This window comes from Glycine max, chromosome 6 (genome assembly GCF_000004515.6).
Source record: "Glycine max cultivar Williams 82 chromosome 6, Glycine_max_v4.0, whole genome shotgun sequence".
Lineage (NCBI taxonomy): Eukaryota > Viridiplantae > Streptophyta > Magnoliopsida > Fabales > Fabaceae > Glycine > Glycine max.
In genome coordinates, this window is record NC_038242.2 from 5909646 (window position 1) to 5934540 (window position 24895).

General features: G+C 31.3%; 3 protein-coding genes and 1 pseudogene across 3 annotated transcripts; 2 read left to right on the forward strand and 2 right to left on the reverse strand.

Moving 5' to 3' along the window:
- Window positions 1-8640: 8640 nt before the first annotated feature.
- LOC100802282 (F-box protein AFR) lies at window positions 8641-10606 on the forward strand. The gene has a single exon (XM_003527763.5). The coding sequence runs from the start codon at window positions 9035-9037 to the stop codon at window positions 10232-10234; it is 1200 nt and encodes a 399-aa protein (XP_003527811.2). The 5' UTR covers window positions 8641-9034; the 3' UTR covers window positions 10235-10606.
- A 1629-nt stretch (window positions 10607-12235) lies between these two features.
- LOC102666450 (uncharacterized) lies at window positions 12236-12654 on the forward strand (annotated as a pseudogene).
- Window positions 12655-14621: 1967 nt separating this feature from the next.
- Window positions 14622-17257, reverse strand: LOC100820405 (putative peptidyl-tRNA hydrolase PTRHD1). Its single transcript, XM_003526409.5, has 2 exons — window positions 16885-17257; window positions 14622-15144 (listed from the first exon to the last, which is right to left on the reverse strand). Exons 1-2 carry the CDS (start codon window positions 17233-17235, stop codon window positions 14962-14964), a joined length of 534 nt encoding a protein of 177 aa, XP_003526457.2. The 5' UTR covers window positions 17236-17257; the 3' UTR covers window positions 14622-14961.
- A 6005-nt stretch (window positions 17258-23262) lies between these two features.
- On the reverse strand, window positions 23263-24754 carry LOC100776044 (uncharacterized). The gene is made up of 2 exons (XM_003526410.5): window positions 24122-24754; window positions 23263-23817 (listed from the first exon to the last, which is right to left on the reverse strand). The coding sequence occupies exons 1-2, from the start codon at window positions 24409-24411 to the stop codon at window positions 23349-23351; spliced, it is 759 nt and encodes a 252-aa protein (XP_003526458.1). The 5' UTR covers window positions 24412-24754; the 3' UTR covers window positions 23263-23348.
- Between the last annotated feature and the right edge of the window lie 141 nt (window positions 24755-24895).

A 24895-nucleotide genomic window follows, 5' to 3' on the forward strand; every position in this document is an offset into this window, starting at 1 on the left:
ACATTTGTGACACACAAAACTTGTTGACTTTGAAAAAAAAATTGTTGAAAAAGATAAAACCTACGTTAATTATATTTAGAATTTAAAGGTTATACATTGATATTGTAATATTTTATACTGTTATCTAATTGTAAATTATCATATACATATGATAAATTTGTTATTTTTTTATAAAATTATCTTTAAAACATACTAACGGTAATTTGTTATTAATGACCCTATAAAATTAGTTTATATTTTGAGGACATCACGGTTAAGCTCTAAAACTTATTAATATTTGTGAATGACCATGTTTATGAATTCCTTAGTTCATAACCTTTTTTACATCTCAATAGTTATAAGTGCACATATCCATAAAACCAAAACCATATTCATAACAAGCGTAGTTAATTATAATATATTGCTGGTAAAAAATTACAATTCATTGCTTTCATTATTTCTTTAACTAGAAGAAATTCAAAAACATCGTCAAGACAGTCTCCTGTAATTGCATTGTCGAGCAGGAGAGCAAAGAAAACATGTGATAAGTTGGGCGGCTAAGAGGACAAAAACATGTAACACTGCTAGCCTACAGTGTAGTTCATGCAAACCTGAATTATTTAAAGCAAACCCCAAAACACAACTTTGGACACGCATAAAAAAAAAACTTGGAAAATAACTATATAGTTGAATCACTTCCTAATTTGTCACCCTAAAGACTATGTCCACTTATATAACACTTTGGCTGCGAATAATAAACTATTCTCTCCAAACATAGTTGACGTCTAAAGTTAGCAATAAAAGCCTCAGCCCTTTTATCAATATCATCTTCCCAAACACAACTTATTGTTCTTTTATATTGTACCGTATGATCCTCATCAGTGATTTCTTCATCCTCAAGGAACCTTTGCATGCCCATTTGTTTACTGAACAATCTAAACCATCTTTTTTTTAAACTTCTGGATACACTAGAATGCATTCGCCAAGAGTGCATTAGAGACTTCAGTTTCTTCATAGACCTCAGTAATTGTCTAATGAGGGGTGAAGATCTTTGCCTATCCATTTGTTCTTGTAGAAGCTATATATATTGGTTTTTGTAATTGATGATCATATGCAAAAACTAGTTATTAATTGCTTATATAGGAGAGAAAACAAATAAGCTTCTTACAGAAGCTGCAGTTCTGGAAGTTAACTAAAATATTATATAGGAAGGTTTCTATAGCGCGTAGCTTAGAAACTCAAATGATTGGAACAAGTGAAGTTTTCGGCTAATTACGTGGTGGGTTTCAAGAAATAGAGTAGCAAAAACGAATGACTTTGTTTATCCCAGGTTAAATATTTTACAATGATGTTGCCACCAACCAGCAGAATAGTCTAGATATATATCAGATTCATTTCTAGGAAGCCATTCATGTTTTTTCCTGATAAATATACAAGAATGTTAGCTAACGGTTTGATTTGAAAAAATGTTTTTGATTTTAAATTATAAAAGTATTATTTCAATTTCATTTTTTATATTAATAAGTTTATTTAGTGAAAATAATAAATATATTTTTATTGTTTTCAAGGTTTCTATATAATCATTAAAGAAAAAAATTTAAAAATAATATTTTTATAATTAAAAATAACAAGTAAAATATTTATTCAAACAAATCGATATCTTACTGTTCTATTATCAATTGAGTATCCTTCATGATTATATAAAAATTATTTCTGTATAAAAATATTTATCTTACTGTTCTATGGTGAAAGAAAATTCTTTCATGGACGCGTTATTTCTGTTTTGGTGGGACACGTTTGGATATCTTTTCTGGTAGTCTTAGGTTTAGTTAATCGGGGGAGGAATCAGGAAAGTGAGAGATATTGTTGAGAAAAAGTAAAGAACTGAGGGAGGGATTGTAGTTTTTTTTAATGTGTGTAATAATATTGTACATACTATAAAAATTTAAACACTTTTATTTTGAAAAAATATTGTTCCACAAATAATGAAAAAAATATTTTTTTTTATTATTATAATAAAAATTATAAAATATACCTATTTTGCGGTGACTTTCTTATTCATATGAAATAACTGGAGATACTTTTCTCTACTTAATTAGAAGAGTATATTTTTGAGAAATTATCTTTTCACAACTTTACAAAATAATCACTACAAGATAAAAGATTTTTAGAATCGTTAAAAATGATTTTTTAGAATGATTATACTGTCATCTTAAAAAGTTACATTTTAAAAAGTCATAATCTTTTTAGATCACTTATAACTTTTTAAAACGATTATTTTTGCAACTAAAATTTATCATTTTAGATCTATTAGTATAAATAATTGATCTAATTGTTAGAATTATGCTCAAACACTTTATAAACAAATTCTTCTACTCATTAAACCTTAATATACACACATAAATAGAATTATCACAACCTTATATATGTTCCAACATATAAAAACATAATAGATTCTAACTTATAGGACCTTCAATTCTATGTGATTATACTGTATAATCGTCATTTTTGATGGGCTTATAAATTTGGATGTACGTGTGTGTATAGTTGCTATAGGAATGTTTTTTATTTAAGCTATTTTTCTAACTTAATAGATTCTAAAATAATTATTTTTAATTAAACCCTGGATCCAATTAACTCTAATTAATTCTCTTTTTACTTTAACTTCTAAATAAGTAATTAATTGATGCCTACTGCCCCTTTCGATCTCATTCCTAAGTTTCCTACTTCTAAGTGGATAAATCCTCCCACTTAACCTTGCATCTAGTACCATTAGACCATACCCTCAATATTTCTAGATTACAATAAAGCTTATTCAATCAAGTTCTTATATTTAAATGTTAACTAAAATTTTATGTTTCTTAATTTCTCTCCTAGTTGAGACATATGAAGGGAGAGAAAAACATATAATTGCACATCATTTTCTCGCTTACAATCTACCTTCCAACCCTCAAGCAGAAAGGCAAACATCTACAACATGGCTCAGTGCAGAATCTGAATCAATATTACGATTTCTTTGATTCTTATGGAGAAATTGTGAACGACGCATGAATTAATAGGCTCTTTGCTGATAAAACTTGTAAATAATGTTTCCCTTAATTTGAACACAACACAAGAAGTCTTCAAGTTAAAATTAAAAGCTTGCAACCGGAAAATCCAAGTATTCTAAAGTTTTGCAGAAACTTCTTTTAGAATCCAGTATATTAGCGATAATTCATTTTAGGAGTCATATATATTGGTGCGTTTGTGTTTAGAAAAACTTATTCATAATTCATTTTAGTATATCTAATGATATAAATATTTGTGTAAATATTTTAGCGATTCTATAAAAATAGCTTTTGAAATGTTTATAAGTTGTTTTCAATTTATTTCAACAATTTTTGTATCTGGAGCTTATAAAAGCAACTTGAAATAAAAAATAGTTTAACTATATTTCCTTTTCAATTATAAAAATAACTTATGTATAAGTACTTATAAAATAAAAGTTAATTATATTTAAAGTATTAAATAAACACTTTATTAAATTATTCATACAAAAAACAATATCTCTTAAGCATATGGCATCCAGCCATCCAACAGTAACTAGCTAACCGGAGCATATCGCAGGTGATGAAGCAACATACAAGTGCAATTAATCTCTTTAGGTTTTGTTTTTAGGTACAATAAAAATAATTTTAATTTATTTGCGGTTACATGCAAACTTGATAAGTTTAAATATTATTAATTTAAAGAAGTCTTAATACACATGAATTTTATAATTAAGAACTCTTTTAAGTGAGAACTTAATACAAATTTTTGTGAAAAAAAAAACTTGATTCAAAATATATCAAAGTCAAAATTTATCAAAATTACTTCTTAAGTGTTTAATAAATTTTGCATTAATGATGATCTTATAAGGATAAATTAAAATTCGTGACTAATATTATTTTATGCTAATGACAAATCATTTTTTCCCAATATTTTTTTTACCATTAATGAAATTAGTTTATCAAACATACATTGTTGGTGACTGGATGTAGAAGTTTTTATATTATTAACTAATTAAAAATCATTATCAGTATAACTATCAAGATAGTTATTATATAAGTGAATAAACTTACAAGTTATATATGATAATTTTTTTATTAGATAATAGCATGCAGAGCTCAATTGGTTGAGAGTGTTATAAATTCTGTGATACTATGTTTAATTTTTATAGATAAAAAAATAGCATGCAAAAAAAAAAAAACATTTTAGCCTTGGCTACTTTTACATTTCATCATCATCATCATCTTTTTTTTCCAAGCCTCACCCCTCATATTGTTCTTCTATTTCTCGGAGGAGTTTGTTGGAAAAACCAATTCATAGTGCATGATTTTGACTTTTGAGATCTTTGGTGGTCCTAATGGTTTTGTGGTGAGTGATTCTCAATATATATGCTCCTCTTGACACATTCGTAAGCAACTATCTACTCTAAAGACAATTTGGTATTTATGCTTTTGAGTAAATGTATTGATCACATGACTTTTGTATACTTTACGTTTTGAGTTAGTATTCACAATTCCTTGTCTCACACTACCCGTATTTTGACTTTGATTAATAGATACATAAACTTTATATCTTAGCTTCAATAGCACTATTTTTTTTTTTCAAAAAAATTTCTGTGTCAACTATTTTTGCAATTTCCTGTATTAGCTAATTGAAACAATTTATTATTATTATTATTATTATTAACGGTTATTCTAATTTATATGTATGTTAATTTTTTCATGATTTTGTGGAATTTTTAGAATATTTTGTTTTTTTTTTTATTATTAACATTGTGTATGTGTGGGTGAAACGCGAACAATGTTGAGCAGCTTTGTGTTGTTAGTCATAAGACATGTGATGGACTGATGGTATTCAATTGTGGTACGGCGATGATTTGTTGAGCAAAATTGAAATTAGGGAGAGTACGTATATATATCGAAGAGTGTGTTATTAGACTATACCACCCAAGTATATACAATTATACCAGTAAGAACTTTGAATAGTTTTATCTATTTTTAAAAAATAATAAATTTAAACTGTTTTATTTAAATTAAGTATTAAAATAAAAGAATTTTAAATAGAATTAATTTAAATTTCATGTATTTTAAATTCTTTGAAATGTTAAAATCCTTCCTACAAACATAAACTTTAGGTAAAAAGTGGGTTAGGAAGATGATTGGTGGTGATTCTGTGGTGTAGTGCTTCTTCCATGCATAATTTGGTCTTCAGAGCAGCATGGTACGGTGTTGGTGTTGCTTAGGGGCTCCGATACCTCAATATTCTGATCATAGATTCATAGGGCTCTATTACGATCCCTTGTGAATTAATATTATAAGAATTAATATAATAATTGAATACTCGATATTATTAATAAATTAAAATCGCTTACTGAAACTAGAAGGCAGAAATATTACGTAGAGCATAAAATGTTTTTTTAATTTACTTTTTCTTTTCTTTTCTTTTAATTTTTAACTCAAACAAAAAAGTATAAAAAATCATCATTATTTTATTTCAATTCCATTCATTCAAAAGGTTTTAAATTTATTCTAATTTTCATCCATTTTATTTATTTTTTACTTTTCTATTTCAAACCTAGTATTTTTTTATTCATATGAATTAAACAAAGGTATTAAGTACCTTTACAACACTCTCACACCCACCCTGTTTAATCAATTAAACATCGTGTTTAACCAATTAAATTATATCTCCATGATATTTAAATGTAGTATTTGAGTAGCTGGCTCATGAGGTCAAAGAAATGTTCAAGAAGCATCCTGACCTGAATCTTATGTTTGGGAAGAGGCGAACACTGTTTGAAATTGTACATGCTGGGCTAGGCTCTGACCCGACACATTTTTTGCCATTATGTGAGAGTGGGGTATAATGGGCCCAATTTAATTTAAGATCATTAAGTTACCACAAGATTTAGGTTTACATTGTGTCAAGTCAGTTCATAATGCATGAGCGAGTTTACCACAATTATTTCCTCTTTCATCATTTAATTGTTCCCACATTTTGCTGCACAAGTCACAGAATTCTTTTTGAGTAATACTAGTACTCACATACATGCGTTGACGAATTTGGTTTCACATTTTAATTGATTGGATTTCTCCTCCCTGTGTTTTCATATTTGGAAAGTGAAAAAGTAAATTGAGCGCACTTTAGATCAGACTTATGTATTAGGATGCATTATGGTTGCGGGCAGGCCAAAACCGAAAAGGAATTTACATTGCCATGCCCTGCCAAGTTGTTTCTTATTCAGACAAGTGCTCTAATATTCTCTCTTTTAATGATTAACATTTATATAAGTCATACTCATTTAAACATAGAATTTATCATGTGAAGAATATAATCCATATATTTATTGTGTTTAGTATTACATTTTATGCGTGTATCAAGGAGAAACATCATGCAAATTCTCTTAGTGAGACCTACATGAATTCACTAAAAATAAGTACGTAGAAAAATGATTATAGAATATGTTGTTAACTATATATATTATTTACTGATAAGAATAGAAAAAAAGGTATTAATAGAATGAAGGGTATAATATACGTTAACAAATTTCTATTTTCAAATTAAAAGTATTTAATTATTGTCTCAGTGTTTTGTTAGGCATAACATGAACCTGATAATCAATTTAAAATAGCTAGGGTAAAAAGTCATCTGAGAAAGGCCTGAAAGAAGATATTAATCATGGACACTTGGTGCTGACTGCACGACAAATTAAATTAGTTTGTAGTCATCCAAATTTCTCCACCAAAAAGTATCAACAAAGGTCAAAAGATTCGCTTCGCTTAAGTTCGATGTTACCTTTTTTCGATCGTGTTAACTATATCTTAAAAGATGATCCTTATGCCTCTAAGTACAACACCCATGCTTCTCCCAATCAAGATGGAATTGGATGCTTTGGGGCCAAGGCATAAACACCATGATGTGTAATGCGGGGTCCACTAGAAACTAAAGGATGATAAATCAATAAAAAAAAATAATGCTTATTGTATTCAAATTTTATAAAAAGAAATATAAGGCTTAGGAAAGAAATTAAAATTGAATTGTAGCTCTCTGTATACAGTTACAAACTGGGTTCTTTGTCTTCTTTTAACATTTTTCAAATTTCGAAAAGCAGGGGGGTAGTAGGAAGTAGGAACTCAAGAAAATTAGAAAATGGTCACGGACCATGTTTCCTGTTTTCACAACAATTGCTTCGGTTCTTTATTGTGGCTGTTTGGTTTTAGTTCAATTTATTATGCACAAATTTTGAAATTAAATCAATTGTCTACTAAATTTATTTCATAAAAGGAAGAATGAAGATTCTTTTGTAAAAGTCATTTTGTTGCACGGCATTTGCAACTGAAATTTAAACATGCATATTATCATTTTGCATTTCTTTTTGGATATATTTTTTCCCCTTTCTTAGATATATTCAATATCTATGCCACAAATGTTCACAAATCACATGTTACCACAATTGCTTGTGCAGTGACACGTAGCCTTTGACCTCCTACACCGAATAATGGGGGAGAAAACTATTTTGCCATCTTCCTCACTTCCTGCTTTACTTGGCTACTTGCTTACTGCCCTTTTTGTGTATTGTGTACGTATTTGGAATTAAAATTTGGGGTACACTATGCATGAGTAGACAAATTTGGAGTAAGTCCTATGAGCCTCACCCACACAGTTGGCTTGAACGCAAACTTTGACAAATTTTGCAAATAATAGATTAACAAAAATGCTGAAGTCATTGGATATACTTTTCACATCATTCTATAATGATGCCTAATACTTTAAACATATATTTATACGAGAATAAACGTTTTTATACAATTGTAATAAAAATATTCTCGTGCTATAGAGAGAGGGGGGAGAAAGAGGGAATAAAAGAGGAACAAACTAATTTCTCCAACAGTAATTATCAGAGAATAAAAGACTCATTTTGTTACTGTATATAGAGAACTACACTTCAATTTTAATTTATTGTCCATCTTAATTTTATTCTAAAAAGAGTTGCTTTTAATTCTTATAGTTCATTTTCTTAGAATTTAATAAATAAGATTTATTACTCTTTAAAAACAAATTTTAAAAAAATGAATTATGAAAATAAATAATAACTATTTTAAAATATTTTTTGAACAAAAACTATTTTAGAGTTACTATTTGAGGAACCAGATCTTTCTTCGTACATATTGCATCATAAGTTTCTCATTCAAATAACTAGTAATCTTACATGTCACAAAATATTTAAAAATTGACTGCCACTTTATCTGAAAACATGCTCTCTCCAATTTTCTTAAACTTGTGCGCTTCAAATCCCAAGATTTGTCAGCATAATCATTCATTAAAGCTTAGCTAAAGACTTTTGTTTCATTCACTAACATTCAAGTTAGGGATATTAAACATCTATCTTCCCAACTTGATGGAACATGTTAACTGCACCGTAATTCTATTTTTAAGTCTGTTGTTAGTTTCAACCATTTCTGTTTTGGTACTTTTAAATCAGCTATTATAGCTACTTGCTGACTCACTTATATGAATACCCTATAATTAAGGGGAAAATAAACAATAGTATAATTTTAAGCATGCATGTTCGCACAGAGTTTAATAGTAATCGGATCCAAAAGTACAGTGATCCTTTTGTGACAAGATGAATTGGGTTTAAGAAATTTGAAGTGACAAGTGACAAGACAATAGCATCCAGGTGGGGTGACTAGTATCTGGAGCAAGAATCACGATGGGTGCAGGTCTAAAAGTTGAAATTAATTAAAAAAATAAAAAAAAGGGTTTTGGAAGGAAGGATATTAGGAAAAACATGTTTTACTGGAATGTGTGGGGGCGATGACCCTTGGTTGGGGCGTTAACTTCATGCGGAGAAGCAAACACATACATATCTTTCACCCATCAACATCCCACAGAGCAGAAAAAAAATTATAGAGATATCTGATCCAAACCCGCATATCGGCCACAGAAGCACCAGACCCCACTTCCACTCGCGTTCCCATCCTCCAACTAATATCAAAATTATAAGTCCATTTGGATTTGGGTCACAATGATTAACACTTTTGTGTTGGCCATCACCACTCATTCATCCCATCTACTACTCCTACTCCAAATAATTATATTTATAAAGACCTTCCTTCCCGAGTTTTCTCTTGGATTATTTCTGAACCCCAACATAAAATTCACTATCTTTAGAGCCATGGCGGTTGTGGGAGGCGAAAAGGAGAAAGAGGAGCTTATTCCCGGGTTACCCTACGAAATTGCAGAGCTATGCCTTCTTCACGTTCCGTATCCGTACCAGGCACTGTCACGCTCTGTTTCGTCCACGTGGAACAGAGCAATAACGCACCCTTCCTTTATTTACTCCAAGAAGACCCTCTCCCACCCTCATCTCTTCGTACTAGCGTTTCATTCACAAACCGGGAAAATTCAGTGGCAGGCTTTGGACCCTTCCTCGGGGCGCTGGTTCGTTTTACCGCAAATGCCCTTGCCGGAAAACACTTCCTCCACGGCGTTCGCGAGCGCGGCGCTGCCGCGCCAGGGGAAGCTCTTTGTCATAGCCGGCGGCGGCGAAGGTTCCGACACCCTCGTCTACCGCGCCGCCACGAACCAGTGGGCACTGGCGGCGCCCACGCCGGGTGGGAGGAGGAGGGGCTTCTTCGCGGCGGAGGGAGTGGAGGGAAAGATCGTGGCCGTTGGGAGCGGCGGCACGGACATCTACGATCCGGAAAGCGACACGTGGCGGGAGGGGAAGACGCTGGGAGGGGAGCTGGAGAGGTACGAGGTTGTGGCGGCGGGGGGGAAGGTTTACGTGAGCGAGGGGTGGTGGTGGCCGTTCATGTTGAGTCCACGGGGATGGGTGTACGAAACGGAGAGGGACACGTGGCGGGAGATGGGGAGCGGAATGAGGGAGGGATGGAGCGGGGTGAGTGTGGCGGTCGGGGGAAGGGTTTTCGTGATCGCGGAGTACGGGGACGCACCGGTGAAGGTCTACGACGAGGAGTTCGACACGTGGCGCTACGTGAAAGGGGGGAGGTTTCCCAGGGACGTTATAAAGAGGCCGTTTTGCGCCACGGGGTTGGAGGACCGAATCTACGTGGCGTCTTTGGATTTGAACGTGGCCATTGGGAAAATTAATGTGGGTGTGAATAGTAATAATGAGCAAGTGAGTGTGACGTGGGAGGTTGTGGAGGCACCGCGTGCTTTCCGTGAATTCTCTCCTTCTAGTTGCCAAATGCTCTATGCTTGAATTGTGGCCAGGGTGGACATGTTACTAGTTTTGTTCTATTAGGCAAAGTGAACATAACATGTCTTGGATCCCACTTTGCCACTCATTTCTATTTTATTAGTGGCTTTGGTGGATCTTAGAGTTGTTACTTCAGTCTGAATCGCAGTCTCTGTAGTGCAGATTAGGAACACAATGTGTGTGGTAGCATGCTAGGATAACACCATAATTATTCAACATGTCTTCTTCGCCTACAACTTGGATTCGGAAAAAGGGAAATCATAGCTTTCAAGCTTCATCGTGGAGGCCATGTTCTGAGCTACTACTATAATTATTTAAACCTAATATTATTTTTAAAAAGTAGAGAAATATACTGATATTTCGCTTTATGATCTACATCCCTTGTTCCTTTTCAGTGTATCATCGTTATCATTCCAATAGAAAGAAAATAAATCAGTAAAAAAAATTAACAAGCAAGTGGGAGACTATTTATTTTCAATCACCGGATCACAACACAGACCATGTAAGGAGATAATTTTAAAGTTGAGTCGAGAGAAAAAAGAATTGAAATCAATTATTTTCCTCCTTATTTAATTTTTAACTGATAAAGATAATTTTAAATTTCATAAAAACAATTATTTTCTTTCCTTTGATCCAAACATAAAGTTCATGCTAATCGGTTATCTAAAGTAATAGAAATATAAAACCTTAAAATTTAAGTCTCGTTTTTTTGTATGATTAAAAGCATGAATAAATAATATTTACATTCAGCGTACAAAAGTTTTTATGCTCTTGTTTAATCAAAAAATGACATATATATTAAATTTATTGACTTTTATAGTAATATTTTAAAAACTATCAAGAATGATTTCCTTTTTTTATTAGCTGATAATGTATAATTTTTATTTTATGATTGTTTGAATAAACATTATTTTGTTACACATTATTTTTGTAGGCTATTATAAATTATAAAGAAAATTTTATATCATTTGGATAACATTCTTATAATTATAACATTATTATATTTTCACGAATTAAGGATCAATTAGGTTAAGTTGGATTAGCCCGTTTTCACATTCCTGAAAGCAACAAACCAGCTAAGGTTCCATGATCGACAACAACTTGAAAATATCAGTTTGGTTTTGACTGAATCGGTCTTTGGGCCCAAATCTAAACAACTATCAGCCTTTCATAAAATTTATTTTTTCACCATACTTGTGAGCTTTCTTCTACACAAAGAAAGGAGAACCATGTATTTTTACATTATTTCTTATTATGTTATCTTTATATTTTAGTATTTTACTGCAAAGGAATGTGTTAAAATCATTGTGCAATTATTTTTCCTTAAAATGGCGTGGTATATATATAAGGACCAAGGAATGTGTAAGAATTGATGCGCAATAATATTTTTCTCAGAATTAATTTTTCTTATGGTGCCCAGGATTGTTTTCGTGGAGCAGTTAGCACGCATTAATTTTGCTTTAGCAATTAGCGAAAAGTTTACGGCGGCAAGTAAACGTCACCTGTAATTTTTATTTTTTTTTCACAATAAAAAAGTTAAGCATGAGGTACTGTCCGACTTCTTAATTTGTTTCGCAATAAAAAAATTACAGAATATATTTTTTAACTATAAATCACATTATTCTGAAAAAATAATTAATCCATATGATATAATACTAGCATTGACATATGTGGAATGCACGATTTGAAGGGGAAAAAAATTCTACTCTTAGATTCTTAACGAATATCATAACAGTAAAATCCTAAAAAAATAAATTGAAAAAATGGTCCAATGGAGACATGACAGTTGACGAGAAATGGTGATACGCGTGGCAAGTAATAAGTATAAGCATGAGGCGGTGATAAGAAAAGTCTGAGCTGGAGGTTCTAGACTCTGATTATATATTTGTTTCTTTCATACTCAATCATCCTTCATCTCTTCCCTCCTAATAATACAAATAAGAACATCCTTGTCGACATAGCTAGCAAACAAGTATTGTTACCTTAACATAATATTCAGAGAATATGTGTTTGGTGTTTGTGTGCGGGTGGTGTCAAGGCAGCCAGCACCAGGAGCGTGTCCTTACTGTGGAGGGATGATCCAGGCTATGGACTTTGAGAGCCAATGGAGTTTCTGTTTCCTTCCTTTGTACTCTAAGACCAAGCGCAGGCATTACTGCACCATGTGCACCAGAAAACTCGTCCTTCAGTAATGCTGCATCATCATACAGACCAAGCAAAAACCCGATCCTCGCCTTACATTTTTATTTCGGGTTTTATTTACTACTTTTCAATTTCCATGTATATGCGGGGTTTTGATTGAATCATTAGGATCAGCTTAGATGTGGATTTTGGATTTTTGCATAAGATCTAGCCTTGTATACCAAAACTAGTATTGGGATGGATTTGATAGTCGATAATATGATATGATTTTCTGATCAAAATATAATGTTTTTCCATTTCAGGAATTCGTATTGCCATATTTTATTAAATTGCTAAGTAAGTCTCCGAGATTGTTGTATTTGTAAGATATTTTAGCAAATCTTCCATGAGTCATATTGACTATACAAAAAGGTCATTTATTTTAATTTTTACTTCATTCTTGAATTTAAAAATGACTAAAGTAAATCAGAAAACAACTACTCAATGATTTCTAAACTCTAATTCATACAATTTTGAGGATTAGTTGAGGTTACTCTTCCATATTTATGCGAATTCAAAGGCTCTTTCCTGCAGTGACAATCACTGGATTTCCAGTTTACTTGCTTGAAATTGGTAACTACTTTTTTTTTTTGTTGTTGTTGTGAAAAATAATGGTAACTGCTAGTAGTTAAAAAAGTGCCACTTTAGATTGGACAACTAAGTCAACCGGGGCAGCAGATATCGTGGTCAAAAAATATCACTAAGATCAATAAAGAATCATAAACTAATAATATTTATCTCTTACAAAAAAAAATACTTACTATGATTTATTATCTTCTAAAATTTGCAACAGATTCTTTTAGGCAAAAATATTTCTTTGGCCAGTTATCTCTTTTTTAGATATTAATTTGGTCCCTTATTTTTTTTTTGTTGAGTTTAATGTCTATATATTCATAATATAAAACACATCTTTACACTATCATCTAATTTTAAATCACCACTTAAATTACTTTAAAATAATTTTTTAAAAAGTCAACAAATTTATCATGATGAATTATAATTGAATGGGTGTAAAAAATTTTACATTATCATTGCATAAATTTTTTCTATTTATTTTATGACAAAAAAATCCTAAAAAGCTTAATGCTTGCAAAAGTAACAGACCCAATCCAATTAAATTATTAGCGAGCCTGTTGAATGGACTACTTGGACCAATTTCGTGGTACAGAATTATTCAATTTGGTATTTTAACTTATTTTGAATTTCTATTGATCCAATATCTTTATTTCATACCAAATAGATCTAGTTTACAAAATGTTAAAAACTATGGTAAAATCGTCATATCCACCTAATTTCTTTACTAACCTATTGACATGCCTGACAAGGTCCTCATCGATCGGCAGTACAATCTGTTACTAGCATATTCTAGCCTATATAAGTTTCTCACTAAATATCTTTGCGCTAAAGGGTAGTTCAGCCAAGTGTTACCTGGCTTCTAAGTACACAGCTACCGGCTAATTCACTGAGAAAAATGATACTTATGCAATTATGCGTTTGCAATGTTGCCTTTCAGAAACTTTCAAGAAAGCACAAGATCACTAATGACTTGCTAGAGTTCTTCAGAGTCCATTAATTTATTCACCCAAATCTTCATGGAAGAATTCAATTCAGCATGCAAAGTGATTGAATAAGTATCCCTTTGTTGACTACCCTTGATGTAAATAAGGCAAAATCATTAACACCCCCTTTAGAAGGCAGAACCTTCTGGTAATAGGTTGCACCATTAATGAATGCGAACTTCGTCAAGCACGTTAGCACGTTAGTAATGACATTAGTAAGAAACTTTTACAAGCCAGAATCTGCTGGGAATAGGTTGTACCACTAATAGATGAGAATTTGTCAGGCACATTAGTAACGACATTAGATAGACAATTTCGCTAAAGTTGATAAGGGACTAAATCTGAAAATAAGATACGTACCAAAGGTATACTTTAACCAATCTTCAGTTCGTTTAAAGTTTTATCTAACTTAACTTTTTAATAATTTTATATTAGCTCAATGTTTTATATTATAACTATAATACTAAAATGTATACTTTATTATTATCAACTTGACTCTGCTTCAGTTACAGTAAAAATAATGAATCGTGGACGTTCTATGGTCATTTTAAAAAATTGAAAGGCCAGACACTGGTTTAGATAATTACATTAATTTGCGACATGAGGGGTACTCTAAAATTCAAATGCAAACAAGTAGAACAACAATTTACTTGCCAAAAGAAAACAAGGCCTCTTCCCAGTTCAGATTTCGTCAAGTAGTAGTGCAGAAAGGCACAGTCTCAGAACGCCCAAAACGATTTAAATAAACGACAACCTTTGAAAATCAAAACCACCTTTAAATGGCCCAAACGTACCCCCGCCCCTCCTCTTGATATTCTCAAGTCAAAATAAAATTGGGCTTAAATTGTTAATAAACTTAACAGTCATTTGCTCTAATGTGACTTTTAGGGGAGAAGGCAAAGAATAAAAAATTCCCCTCCTCTTGATGTTCAGTGCATTTTCCACCAAATAGGAGCAAGAGGGATAACAAAAGCAACATCAAAAATGAAATCACTTACATAGTTTCAACTTCTTAAAATATGAAGACACGATTGACTTGGGGTAAGGTTTTGTTGCAAGGCACGTAGGTATGTTTTCAGGTTGTTCAATCCACAGTTTGTGAATAATCCCACCAGCTGTAAGTTTCTCAGACAAGTTTTTGATCTGGGGTTCCCCCTTTACTTCAAGTGTAACCTACAATTGATGTTCAGTAACCATTTAACGCATAAACCAGATACTCAGCTGTAGCACAAATGAATCGGATCTACATGGCCCAGAGCAGAAAAAATCATTTTGCATAGATAGATACTACTATTACTGGTCCTATGTATAAAACCTTTTTAACTAAGAAATTTAGCGGATTTAATTAGTAGTATTAAATTTGTCAACAAGTTGTATATTTTTCCAAATTTACCCTTAAAATTATTGGGATTTCATTTTCTTAATCTCTTTTAATCTAATCTAATTAATGCATCTCCACTTAAGGGTATTTTTGCAAAAACATAATGCAGTAAATAATTCGGCAGGAGTCTATGAAAAAGACTTAAACAAACTTCCGAAAAAGTTCTTATAAAAGTAAACAGAGGAAGAACAATATATTTATGTGGATAGAATTAAACTAAAAGCTGATCTCCATCCATCATAAAGAGCAACATAATACATACACACATTTTGCAGTTAATTCATTGGGTTTTTTTTCCTCTAAAGTTATCATTTGAACAATGACTCGCTAGACAGAGAAAGTAAAGAAAACACAGCTCACTAATCTTCAAACAGCAAAAGGCTTTTGTATTGCCCTCAAAAACAAAGAGTGGGCAAGAAATAGCTAGATTTCACAATATGCATAAAATCATATTTAGATGCTTCTTTGCACTCTCTTCAAAATCTAATATAGAGAGAATGGAATTAATTAGTGAAGCCGGAGAGAAACAGGCACTGCCAGTTTGCTCCATAAGTACGAAGATGAATCTTGATCTATCTAATATGTGAAAAACCTCTAGTTCAGCCAAGTATGCAGCAAGCCAATAGCAATCTAGAACATTTGTTCCTGGCCAAAAGCACCACCTAGAAGGGTCAAAAGCCCAAAACCAGACTACAGGTCACCAACAATCATCAATTTCTTCTGTCTTATGTTGTCATTTAGCACATATTGCGCCTTAAAAAATGAAATAGAAAGGGGCCAAAATTAGGCCGGAGCATTCATTAACATGGTTTCTAGAAGACCTTACTACCACGAACTAACTATCAGTCTAACCCAATGTCAATCAATGTTTTAAATTGCAGTAGTGGCTGCAATTGTATTTTTATCACAATCACTGATATTGCAGACAAATGCAGCCTCAATTGTGGGTCACAGAAACCCCAAAAGGCCAAAAATCTTGATGTTGCAGCTGCGATCGCAACTGTTGACCCTTTTTTGATGCCAATGAGCAAGTTCCGATGAATAAGTTCAAGAAAAGGTTCTTTCCAACGCCTTATTTCTATCTAATCAAGATTTTTTCGATGCCAATATGGATCATCCATCTAGCTTTGTTAATTAAGAGGTAAAGCGATATTAAGGGGAAATCCCCAATACAAATTCTATTATTCTAAGTTTTTCTTTCACTTCTGTAGTTGATTTCGAGTAATAACACCATATAGTCATCACAACGCATTAGGATTTGATGCTCTACTAGGGACAGGTAGGTACATTTTTGGTTGCAGAGGCAAACAACAAACAACACAAACTCTTAGTTGGAACTTGGAACCACAGAAAGGAATGCTTGCAATATAATAACTGTTCAATTTCAAAATTCAACCACAAAATTACAAAATTAAACAAATTTTACAAACAAGAAAACCCAAAATTGACAACAGATTATGAACATTGACTTTCACTCATCAGAATAAGACAAAAACAAAAAAGAGAGAGAGAGAGAGAGAGAGAAGCCATACTTTGTGCATAGAATCAATTTTATCGGGGCTGCAATAATCGACGGTGAAAGGATCGTCTTTGTTGAACCAAACGGCGGAAACAGAAGCGTGGCAACCTTGAGTGACCACGCTCCCTAGCGGCCACGTGTCGATAAGGTCTCGGCGGAGCACCACGTACTGCACTACAACATCCGCGTGATTCGTTGTGGCGGGTTGACTCATTGAGTTGGAGCTGAGAGGACTCGGGCGGCTGGAGATAGAAGGCGCGTGTAAATGGGGAAGTGTAGCCCTAATTGTGGTGCTTGGGAAAGCGGAGAGACGTAATGGAATGCCGCAGGCCATTGATAAGCTCACACCTACACTAGCTACCATCTATCACCACAATAATCTTTATTGAAAATATTCTCACAGAATATAAATTTAATATATTGGTTCCAAAACCTAATTTAAAAGGATAAATAATTCAACATCCTACTAAAAAATTAGGCTAAAATACTCAAACTTAATTTTATTCTACATATTTTTTTAAATTGTGATTTTAGTTCTTTTAATTTTTTAATTTAGATATTTTATCTTTTACTTTTAAAAAATCTATAATTTTATTTTTTCTTATTTCTTAATTATAACATTATATTTTTCAATTTTTAAAAATCTATAGTTTTCATCTTTTTTGTTTAATTTTATATTTGATTATGTATTTTTTTTAATAAAATAAGTTTGTTAACAATTAAAGTTAAAAAAATGTTTGTAATGTGAATAATAAAGATACATATTATGATTTTTTTTAAATGAAGAAACGAAATGTTTTAATTAAAAAAATAATAAATTAAAATCATGAACTTGTTAAGAGTAAGAAATGAAATGTGTTAATTAAGAATTAAAGAAACTAAAATGACAAGATTTAAAAAAAAATTATTATTAAATAACCTCTATACTCTATAGACTATTATCATCACATATTCATGTTCTAACCTGGATCTACGGTGTAGTAAAAAAAAACTTGATATTCATTCTGCCGAGGTAAGAATAATACTAACATCGAAAGTTATCCATTTTTAATTAAATTTCTAAATAAGCTATAACAATATTTAATAAGATACATAAACTATATTTTTTTCTTTAACTTAATATTTGAACTTGTGTTTATTTTTTAATTAGGTTCTTGTTATTACAGTGACTTAATTAATAAAAAAGTAAAAATTTAAAGACCAAATGAAGAAAAAAAAAACATGATTAACGACATAGTTAAAAATTGTCACATAATTTAGAGACCTGCATGTTAATTTAAATTTTTTAAAAAAAATATTTTTGTTTCATTAAATACTTTGAAATTTAGATTTTTTTTTTTTTAGTTTTATGTGTTATAAAAATAATAGCAAGTAATCATTTTAGTCTTTAGAATTAACAAGAGTACAAGACTAAAAAAAAGTTCCTTAAGTTAAAATTTTTCATTCATTCTAGGAATTATAGTGACAGTAAGTTATAAAATTAGTTAAATTAATCTGAAGATGCTTGAACTATATGTGAAATTTAATAAAGTCTCTGAATTTTCATTTTTTTCTAAAAAAGTTGGAATATATAAATCACAAATGCCGTGCATTGGAAGAAATATTAACTTGAAAACAATCTAATCTGCAACTTTCTTTCAACCCAATAAGTTATATGTGCTCTTATTAAAATAAATTCGTGTCTTGTACCCTTGGAACTGGATCCTCTTTCAACGTATTTTACACATGGTGTGAATGGGTTTGTTCAATATCGAAGTCCTAGTCTCGTTTTGTGCAAGTGCTAAAACATAATGCGGAGCATAACCATACATTCAAATTGTTTAAGATTCATTTCATTAATTACGCATTTGTTAAGGATGATAAACAATTGTTCACAGCCGAGTTATATAGGATTCTACCCGAATCAGAAAAACTCAAGTTGATATACATTATTATAGATCTAGTTTGGTTTGGATTTTTTTTAAGCGAAAAAATATAAGTCAAATAACGGACCAGTTGAGGTTATTGGAGTTAGCAATTCTTGTTAATAAAATCTTGGTATCCACGGACTACGGTCTACGGCTATGTTTGGGTGTCAAAGGGAAAAAAGATTAATTAAGAAAATAAATTTGAATTGTAGTAGTATAAAAGCGTAAAACCCATATCAATTTTTAAAATTTTCACCACAAATACACTTAAATCAAAATAACCAAACATTATCTATGATTACATGTAGTAATCACTACATGTTGTCCGGATGGTAGAAGGAGTTTGCTTCTAGTCTGATGTTTAGTGTATGTTTGGTAAAATGAAAAGATAAAAAGATAAAAAGTTTTAATTCAAAGTAAAAAATAAAAATGTAAATTTCATAAAAATTTATTGTTCATTTTACTTATTTTTCAGTATGTTTTGCTTTTATCAAACACGCCGTTAATATTTATGCATCAAAAGTGTTTGACCCTAACCCTATTTATCAAAACATATCATTTCTTAACTAGATAATTAAAAAATTATATTTCATATTTAAAATAAGTACTGTATTTGTTAAGAACATTCTTTTATTAAATGCATAAAATTAGGTTCACATTATTTTCCTTCATTATGAAGATGAGAGAGCACGTTGGATAACCTGTCAATGCCTATGACCTAAGCTATGACCAACTTGTTATGCGAACAAGTCATTCTTGATTTTTTTTGGTGGTGGTGAGGGATTAATCAAAAGTTTTTAAAAAATGGTGACGCAAAAGTTTTTAAAATCCACCCGACTGATTTTTTTTATGTACTGTTTAATTTGAGCATCCATGAAGCATGCACAATTCATCAACAACAAAGTAACATGAGAATAATTTTGCTGTAAAAAACGACATGTTACTTTTAAAATATAAGGTTTTGATTTGATCGAAATTACGAATTTTTTGAATTAAAAAACTAAATTTCTGTATTTTAAAACAGAAGATTAAATTATCAAATAAATAAAATAAAGACTAAAATTATATTTTAGTCTATATTATTAACATGTCTAACTTTTTTAGGAATAATCTAGTCTAACCTAAATATATTTTGATTATGGATCAAATCTAGAGATTTAAAAGAAATTATACACGCCTTTTTCGGAAATTTTAAAAAATAATACACGTTTTTATTTTTTAAAACTTATACAAAAATTTTATGATTTATAGATTTCGATTATAGATTTCGATAATTTATAGATTTCGATCATTTTTTATAAGTTTTTAGTTTAGAATTCGAATATGTGTGTGTATATATATATTATAATATGTTATTCTTGCTGGTATGAAGTTGATTTAGATAATTTCATTTAATTTTTGAAATCTATAATTATTTATTTAACTTATGGGTTTATTTATTGGAATGAGGTTGATTGGTCAAGTTGTTTAGGGTGCTGATCATTTGACTTATAAGTTTACTTATATGATAGTTTGATTAAATTTTATGTAATTTGTTTATTTTTATCAAAATTTTCTATACTTAAAGGAGGAAGATGATGATATTTTTAAAAAAAAAATACTTATTAATGGGTTGCACATAATCTATTACCGTTTAATGTTTGGAAAAGATTTAGAAAAATTTGTAAAGTTTTAAAAATTAAAAACAAGCATATATAATTTTCTTAAATATTAAGAGAGATTTAAGTAAGACTTAAAAAAATATATAATTTCTTTAAATCTCATCAATTTCTATAATTTAGTCTTTGTTTTTGAAATCCTCAAAAACCTGATAAAAGTGGAGCCTAGACATAGGTCATTTAGCCGGTCATGCCAACACGTTTTCATTTTTCATCCTCATTCACTCTCTGCAAAACATTGATATTTTATCACTCTACCCCGGGCTGTTATGTTTGGATTCATAAAGAAGATTAAATATACAGAAGGGAAGAAAAAATATCTTATCTATTGTGCGAATAAAGATAGAAAATGTATTTTTTCTTCTCATTTTGTTAGAACATTATTTCGAATAACTATTATCCCCTGATATAAAGATGCAGGCTAGGGGCTAGTAAACAAGTGAATGACAAAAAAATCTTTACTTCATTTTTTTATGCGTCAAGAGAAAAAATAATTATGAGTTTCGGCATAATTTTCGTATGTTTTTTAGTCAAATAATAGAAAATGTTATAACATTTTTTCTGAATATAGATAAGAAGATGAAATTGTTGTTTGTTTGTTGGGAGTGGCAAATCAAGTTATAGGCTCGCAGCGGCAACTAGGCTGCTAACAAGATGCATCCCTTCCACCAACATCTTATCAAATCTTAACCGTTCTGTCATCAACATATGCGAATCTTCAAACAGCGTTCATCTGTTTTTCATTTATTATCTTATCCTTTTCCTTTTCCACTTTAACGCCACCAAAGAAAAAACTAAATAAATAATTATTTTTATAGAAAAAACTAAATAAATAATTATTTTTATCTTTGAATGTGTTGTTTATTTCTGAATGTGTAAAATATTAATAAATTTATTTCTTAAAGATAAAAATTTTAATTTTAATTTTCAAAAATGAAAAAAATATGATAAATTTATTAATTTATTAACTTTTGTCCGCCCATTAATGAAAGAGTTTACATACTTTTGATTGAAAAATTAATTTGATTTTTTTTCATACTTTTCACTCAATGATAAAATGGATCAGATTCTACATGACCAAACCTTGTGGGAGTTAAGGAATGATGGAAGAAAAAAAAAATAAAAAAATAAAAATAAAAATGTAATAGAAGAGTCTGGATTCCAAACGAAAAAATTCAAACTTGATTGAAAATGATTTTTCTGATTTTTGAAGAATGGGACGATAAAAGGATTGATCGCAAAAAAGATTTCTTGTTCTTATTAGATGATCGTGATTGGATTCACATATGTTTGGCAAAAAGAAAGAAAAATATTTTTCTTTAAGAATAATAAAAAAGAAAAATATTCAATTGGAACATGAAAACATGACAGAATCTATCTATTGTTCTAAAAATTATAATGTAACAGTATCTAAAAATTATAATGTTTATCAATCAATATTATATTTATTATTGAGTTTGTTCTAATTTATGCTTGTTTTCTTATTTTTTAAGTATTTATTGTAATGTTATATGTTTGCAACGATACAAAAATAGAAAAGATGAAGATTAAATTGATGAATTTATCACACTTTTACACTTTCTCTATTTTCTTGGACTAAAATTTAAATTTTTATCTTTTGGAAATGAATTTGTCAACACATTACACATTCAGAAATAAAAATAATTATTTACCCAAAGAAAAAACACCTTCATTCTGGGCATGTGTGTCCTAGTTTGATCTCAGCTTAATCCTTTAACATGGAGCTTTTAAAATTAATCAAATAATTATGTCTGTCGAATAATAATTAATATATAATGTAATTACCTTTATTAGAAATACGAGCCTCATGGTTTGAGATGTTCACCCAAAAATATGTTTAGGCAGTTGGCATGTGAATTCTGAAGTTATCGGTGGCTAATTTTAAGCACTAATTCTAGCTAGATGCAATCAGCTGCCTCAAGATTATTTGTATTTTGATGTAAAGATAACTAACTATTGTTTTAAAAAATAATAATAAAACACTTGGAATCCAATGCTCATCCCCAATTCCCCAATATTATTAATTATCGGAGAGAATAGAAGGGGTCCACACTCCCTCATCCACATACCCCAAGGGAACCTACAACAAATCTCTTACATATGAGACTTGAAAAGTCAGCCCTAGCCATGTTATACGCTTAGCCAATAAGCAAAGAAGTCGAAGTCAAGTTAAGATAATACGAAAAAACCAAAATGGCAATGCCTACCTAGGTAGATCAAGACTACATACACTTCAAATTCGATTCTTATTGAACAAGAGACAAGGGGGGCACAACTTGCAATTCATAAAATAAATAATTTAATAAATGATAATTTTTTTATTATAGAAAAACCCTTTCTTTTTTTGGGTGAAGTATATAGTTTAAAAGATAGGATAAGATTTGTTCAAGATACGCTCTAAACAGTAAACACTGACCAAGAGACCATGGTTTCATGGCCATCATCATCCGCCACCTATCTCATTCCAATTGGCCACTATGTATGAAAAGAAAAAAAAAATAGAAAAAAGAAAACCAACAAACTCAAACGTATTGATATTGTTCACCCAATTTTGGTTGTTTATCTTTTCCATCTTGTAGAAAATATGAATGCGTTGCGTCCCAATTTCCATATCCACTTTTATATTGGCAAACAAACAAACACCATCAAAAGAAAAGTAAAGCTCAGAACTCCTGTCATTCTATGAAACCAAGAAGCTTTCATAACTTTACTAGAATACCCACAGGATATGCACAGTACACCCCTTAGCAAAATCCATTTTTTTAAAACAAAAGTAAAAAAAGAAAAGGATAAGTTTTTTAACAGTTACTTAATACTATTTAATTTTATTTAGTAACAACCACAATAACAAAAGAATAAAACAAAAATAAAACCCTATGTTAAATGTTAATTTAATGATCATCACCTTCTTCCTCATCATCATGTTCTTGCAGATCTGCAAGAGAAAAGCTTCTAGCCTTGAAGCTTCCAAGTCTAAGCCTCATATGAGCAGCATAAGATTCTGGCATTCTGTTGAATCTTAGCTGAACTTGATCTTCTTGTTTCTTTTCCTCGGCCAAGGAGGAAGAGGAAGAAGATGAAGCAGAGGGAACTTTTCTAGCATTTTCTTCTTCATCTTCTTCTTCCTCTTCATAATCATAATCCTGATCCTCATCCACAGGCAAAAGAGGCATGGATTGTGGGTTGGACCAGGAATAGAAAGATGATCTTCTGGACCATTTTGATGCTATCAAAACCCTTCTTCTCTTGTTGAAAGGACTCTCTTGCTTTTGCAACTCCTTCAGATTACTCAAATTACTCACTTGTGATAGATCTGAGAACGATTTTGATTTTCCATCAAAATGACCAGACAATCCCCTCCTGCATCGCTTACCATAAAATCCCAAAACACATATTAGTTACCATAATACAAAATCAAATTAACAGAAAAAATCACACACATCACACGTAGTCACATCCTAGTACCCATTAGGCAATTACCAGTCAGTAGTTTCTAGTTTTTTTAAACATCCTAAAATAAATGAAAAAATTAATATACTTTTTAATTTAAACAAACCCAAAATAAAAAAGACCTAATCTAAGGGAAAAAAGAAAAACATTCGATGAATACGAGAGCATCAAATCAAAGAAGTGGGAAAAAGAGAGAGAAATTAAGGGAACTAACTTGATGGGAAGAGAATCTTCCATAGCATCCAAAGAACCCAACCCAGTTCGTATCTTCAACTGGCTCTGCACTTCTTCCTCCTCGTTGTCGCTGTCATCGGGGGTTCCGATCGACGACGAACTCTCCGACTCGCCGCCGGCGAAGAACTTGGGTGGGCCCGAGATCCGAAAGTTCGACCCATCATCTTTTTCGGGTGACCCGTTAAGGAAGATCCGATTTTCGGAACCGCCATCCCGCGGCGGAGACGAAGGAACGTCGATGGTGAAAGCGGGACCCACCAAAACCTCCATTTTTTTAAAGAATGTATTACCCTCTAAAGCTAAAAAGATGAAAAAACTAAAACGAAAGAACGAAGCCACACAGAAGCGGCGATTCAGTTAACCTTGTCCTCTTCGTCGTCTTCTCCTCTTAGGCTTCCACGTAATGGGGTTGCTTGTCATCAATCTGCAAACACACTCCGAAGGAAAAGAGAGAGAGAGAGAGAGAGAGAGAGAGAGAGAGAGGATAGAAAGATAAGGCGGAAAAAAAATGAAGTGAGATGAAGAAAGAGGGAAGGATTATATAAAAAATGAAAGTGTGAGAGAGAGAGAGATAGAAGCATATGACACGTTCCGTATGACGTGGCGAGGACAGGGACCAGAAAAGTCCGTTTACCTTGAATGTGTATAATGTTGTTGTTCATCATGGGTGTCCGATGCTTATCCTCTCGTGTTTCCTTTTATTAGATCACACCAAGCACATGCTTCCTTATTCGGGAATTTCGATTCCGTATAT

Coding starts and splice junctions, on each gene's coding strand:
- LOC100820405 (XM_003526409.5), bottom strand. CDS start 17,235: ATGGTAGCTAGTGTAGGTGTGAGCTTATCAATGGCCTGCGGCATTCCA. Junction 15,145..16,884: donor AAATTGATTCTATGCACAAA/GTATGGCTTCTC, acceptor CATCAATTGTAG/GTTACACTTGAAGTAAAGGG.
- LOC100776044 (XM_003526410.5), bottom strand. CDS start 24,411: ATGGAGGTTTTGGTGGGTCCCGCTTTCACCATCGACGTTCCTTCGTCT. Junction 23,818..24,121: donor GAAGATTCTCTTCCCATCAA/GTTAGTTCCCTT, acceptor TAAGCGATGCAG/GAGGGGATTGTCTGGTCATT.
- LOC100802282 (XM_003527763.5), top strand. CDS start 9,035: ATGATTAACACTTTTGTGTTGGCCATCACCACTCATTCATCCCATCTA.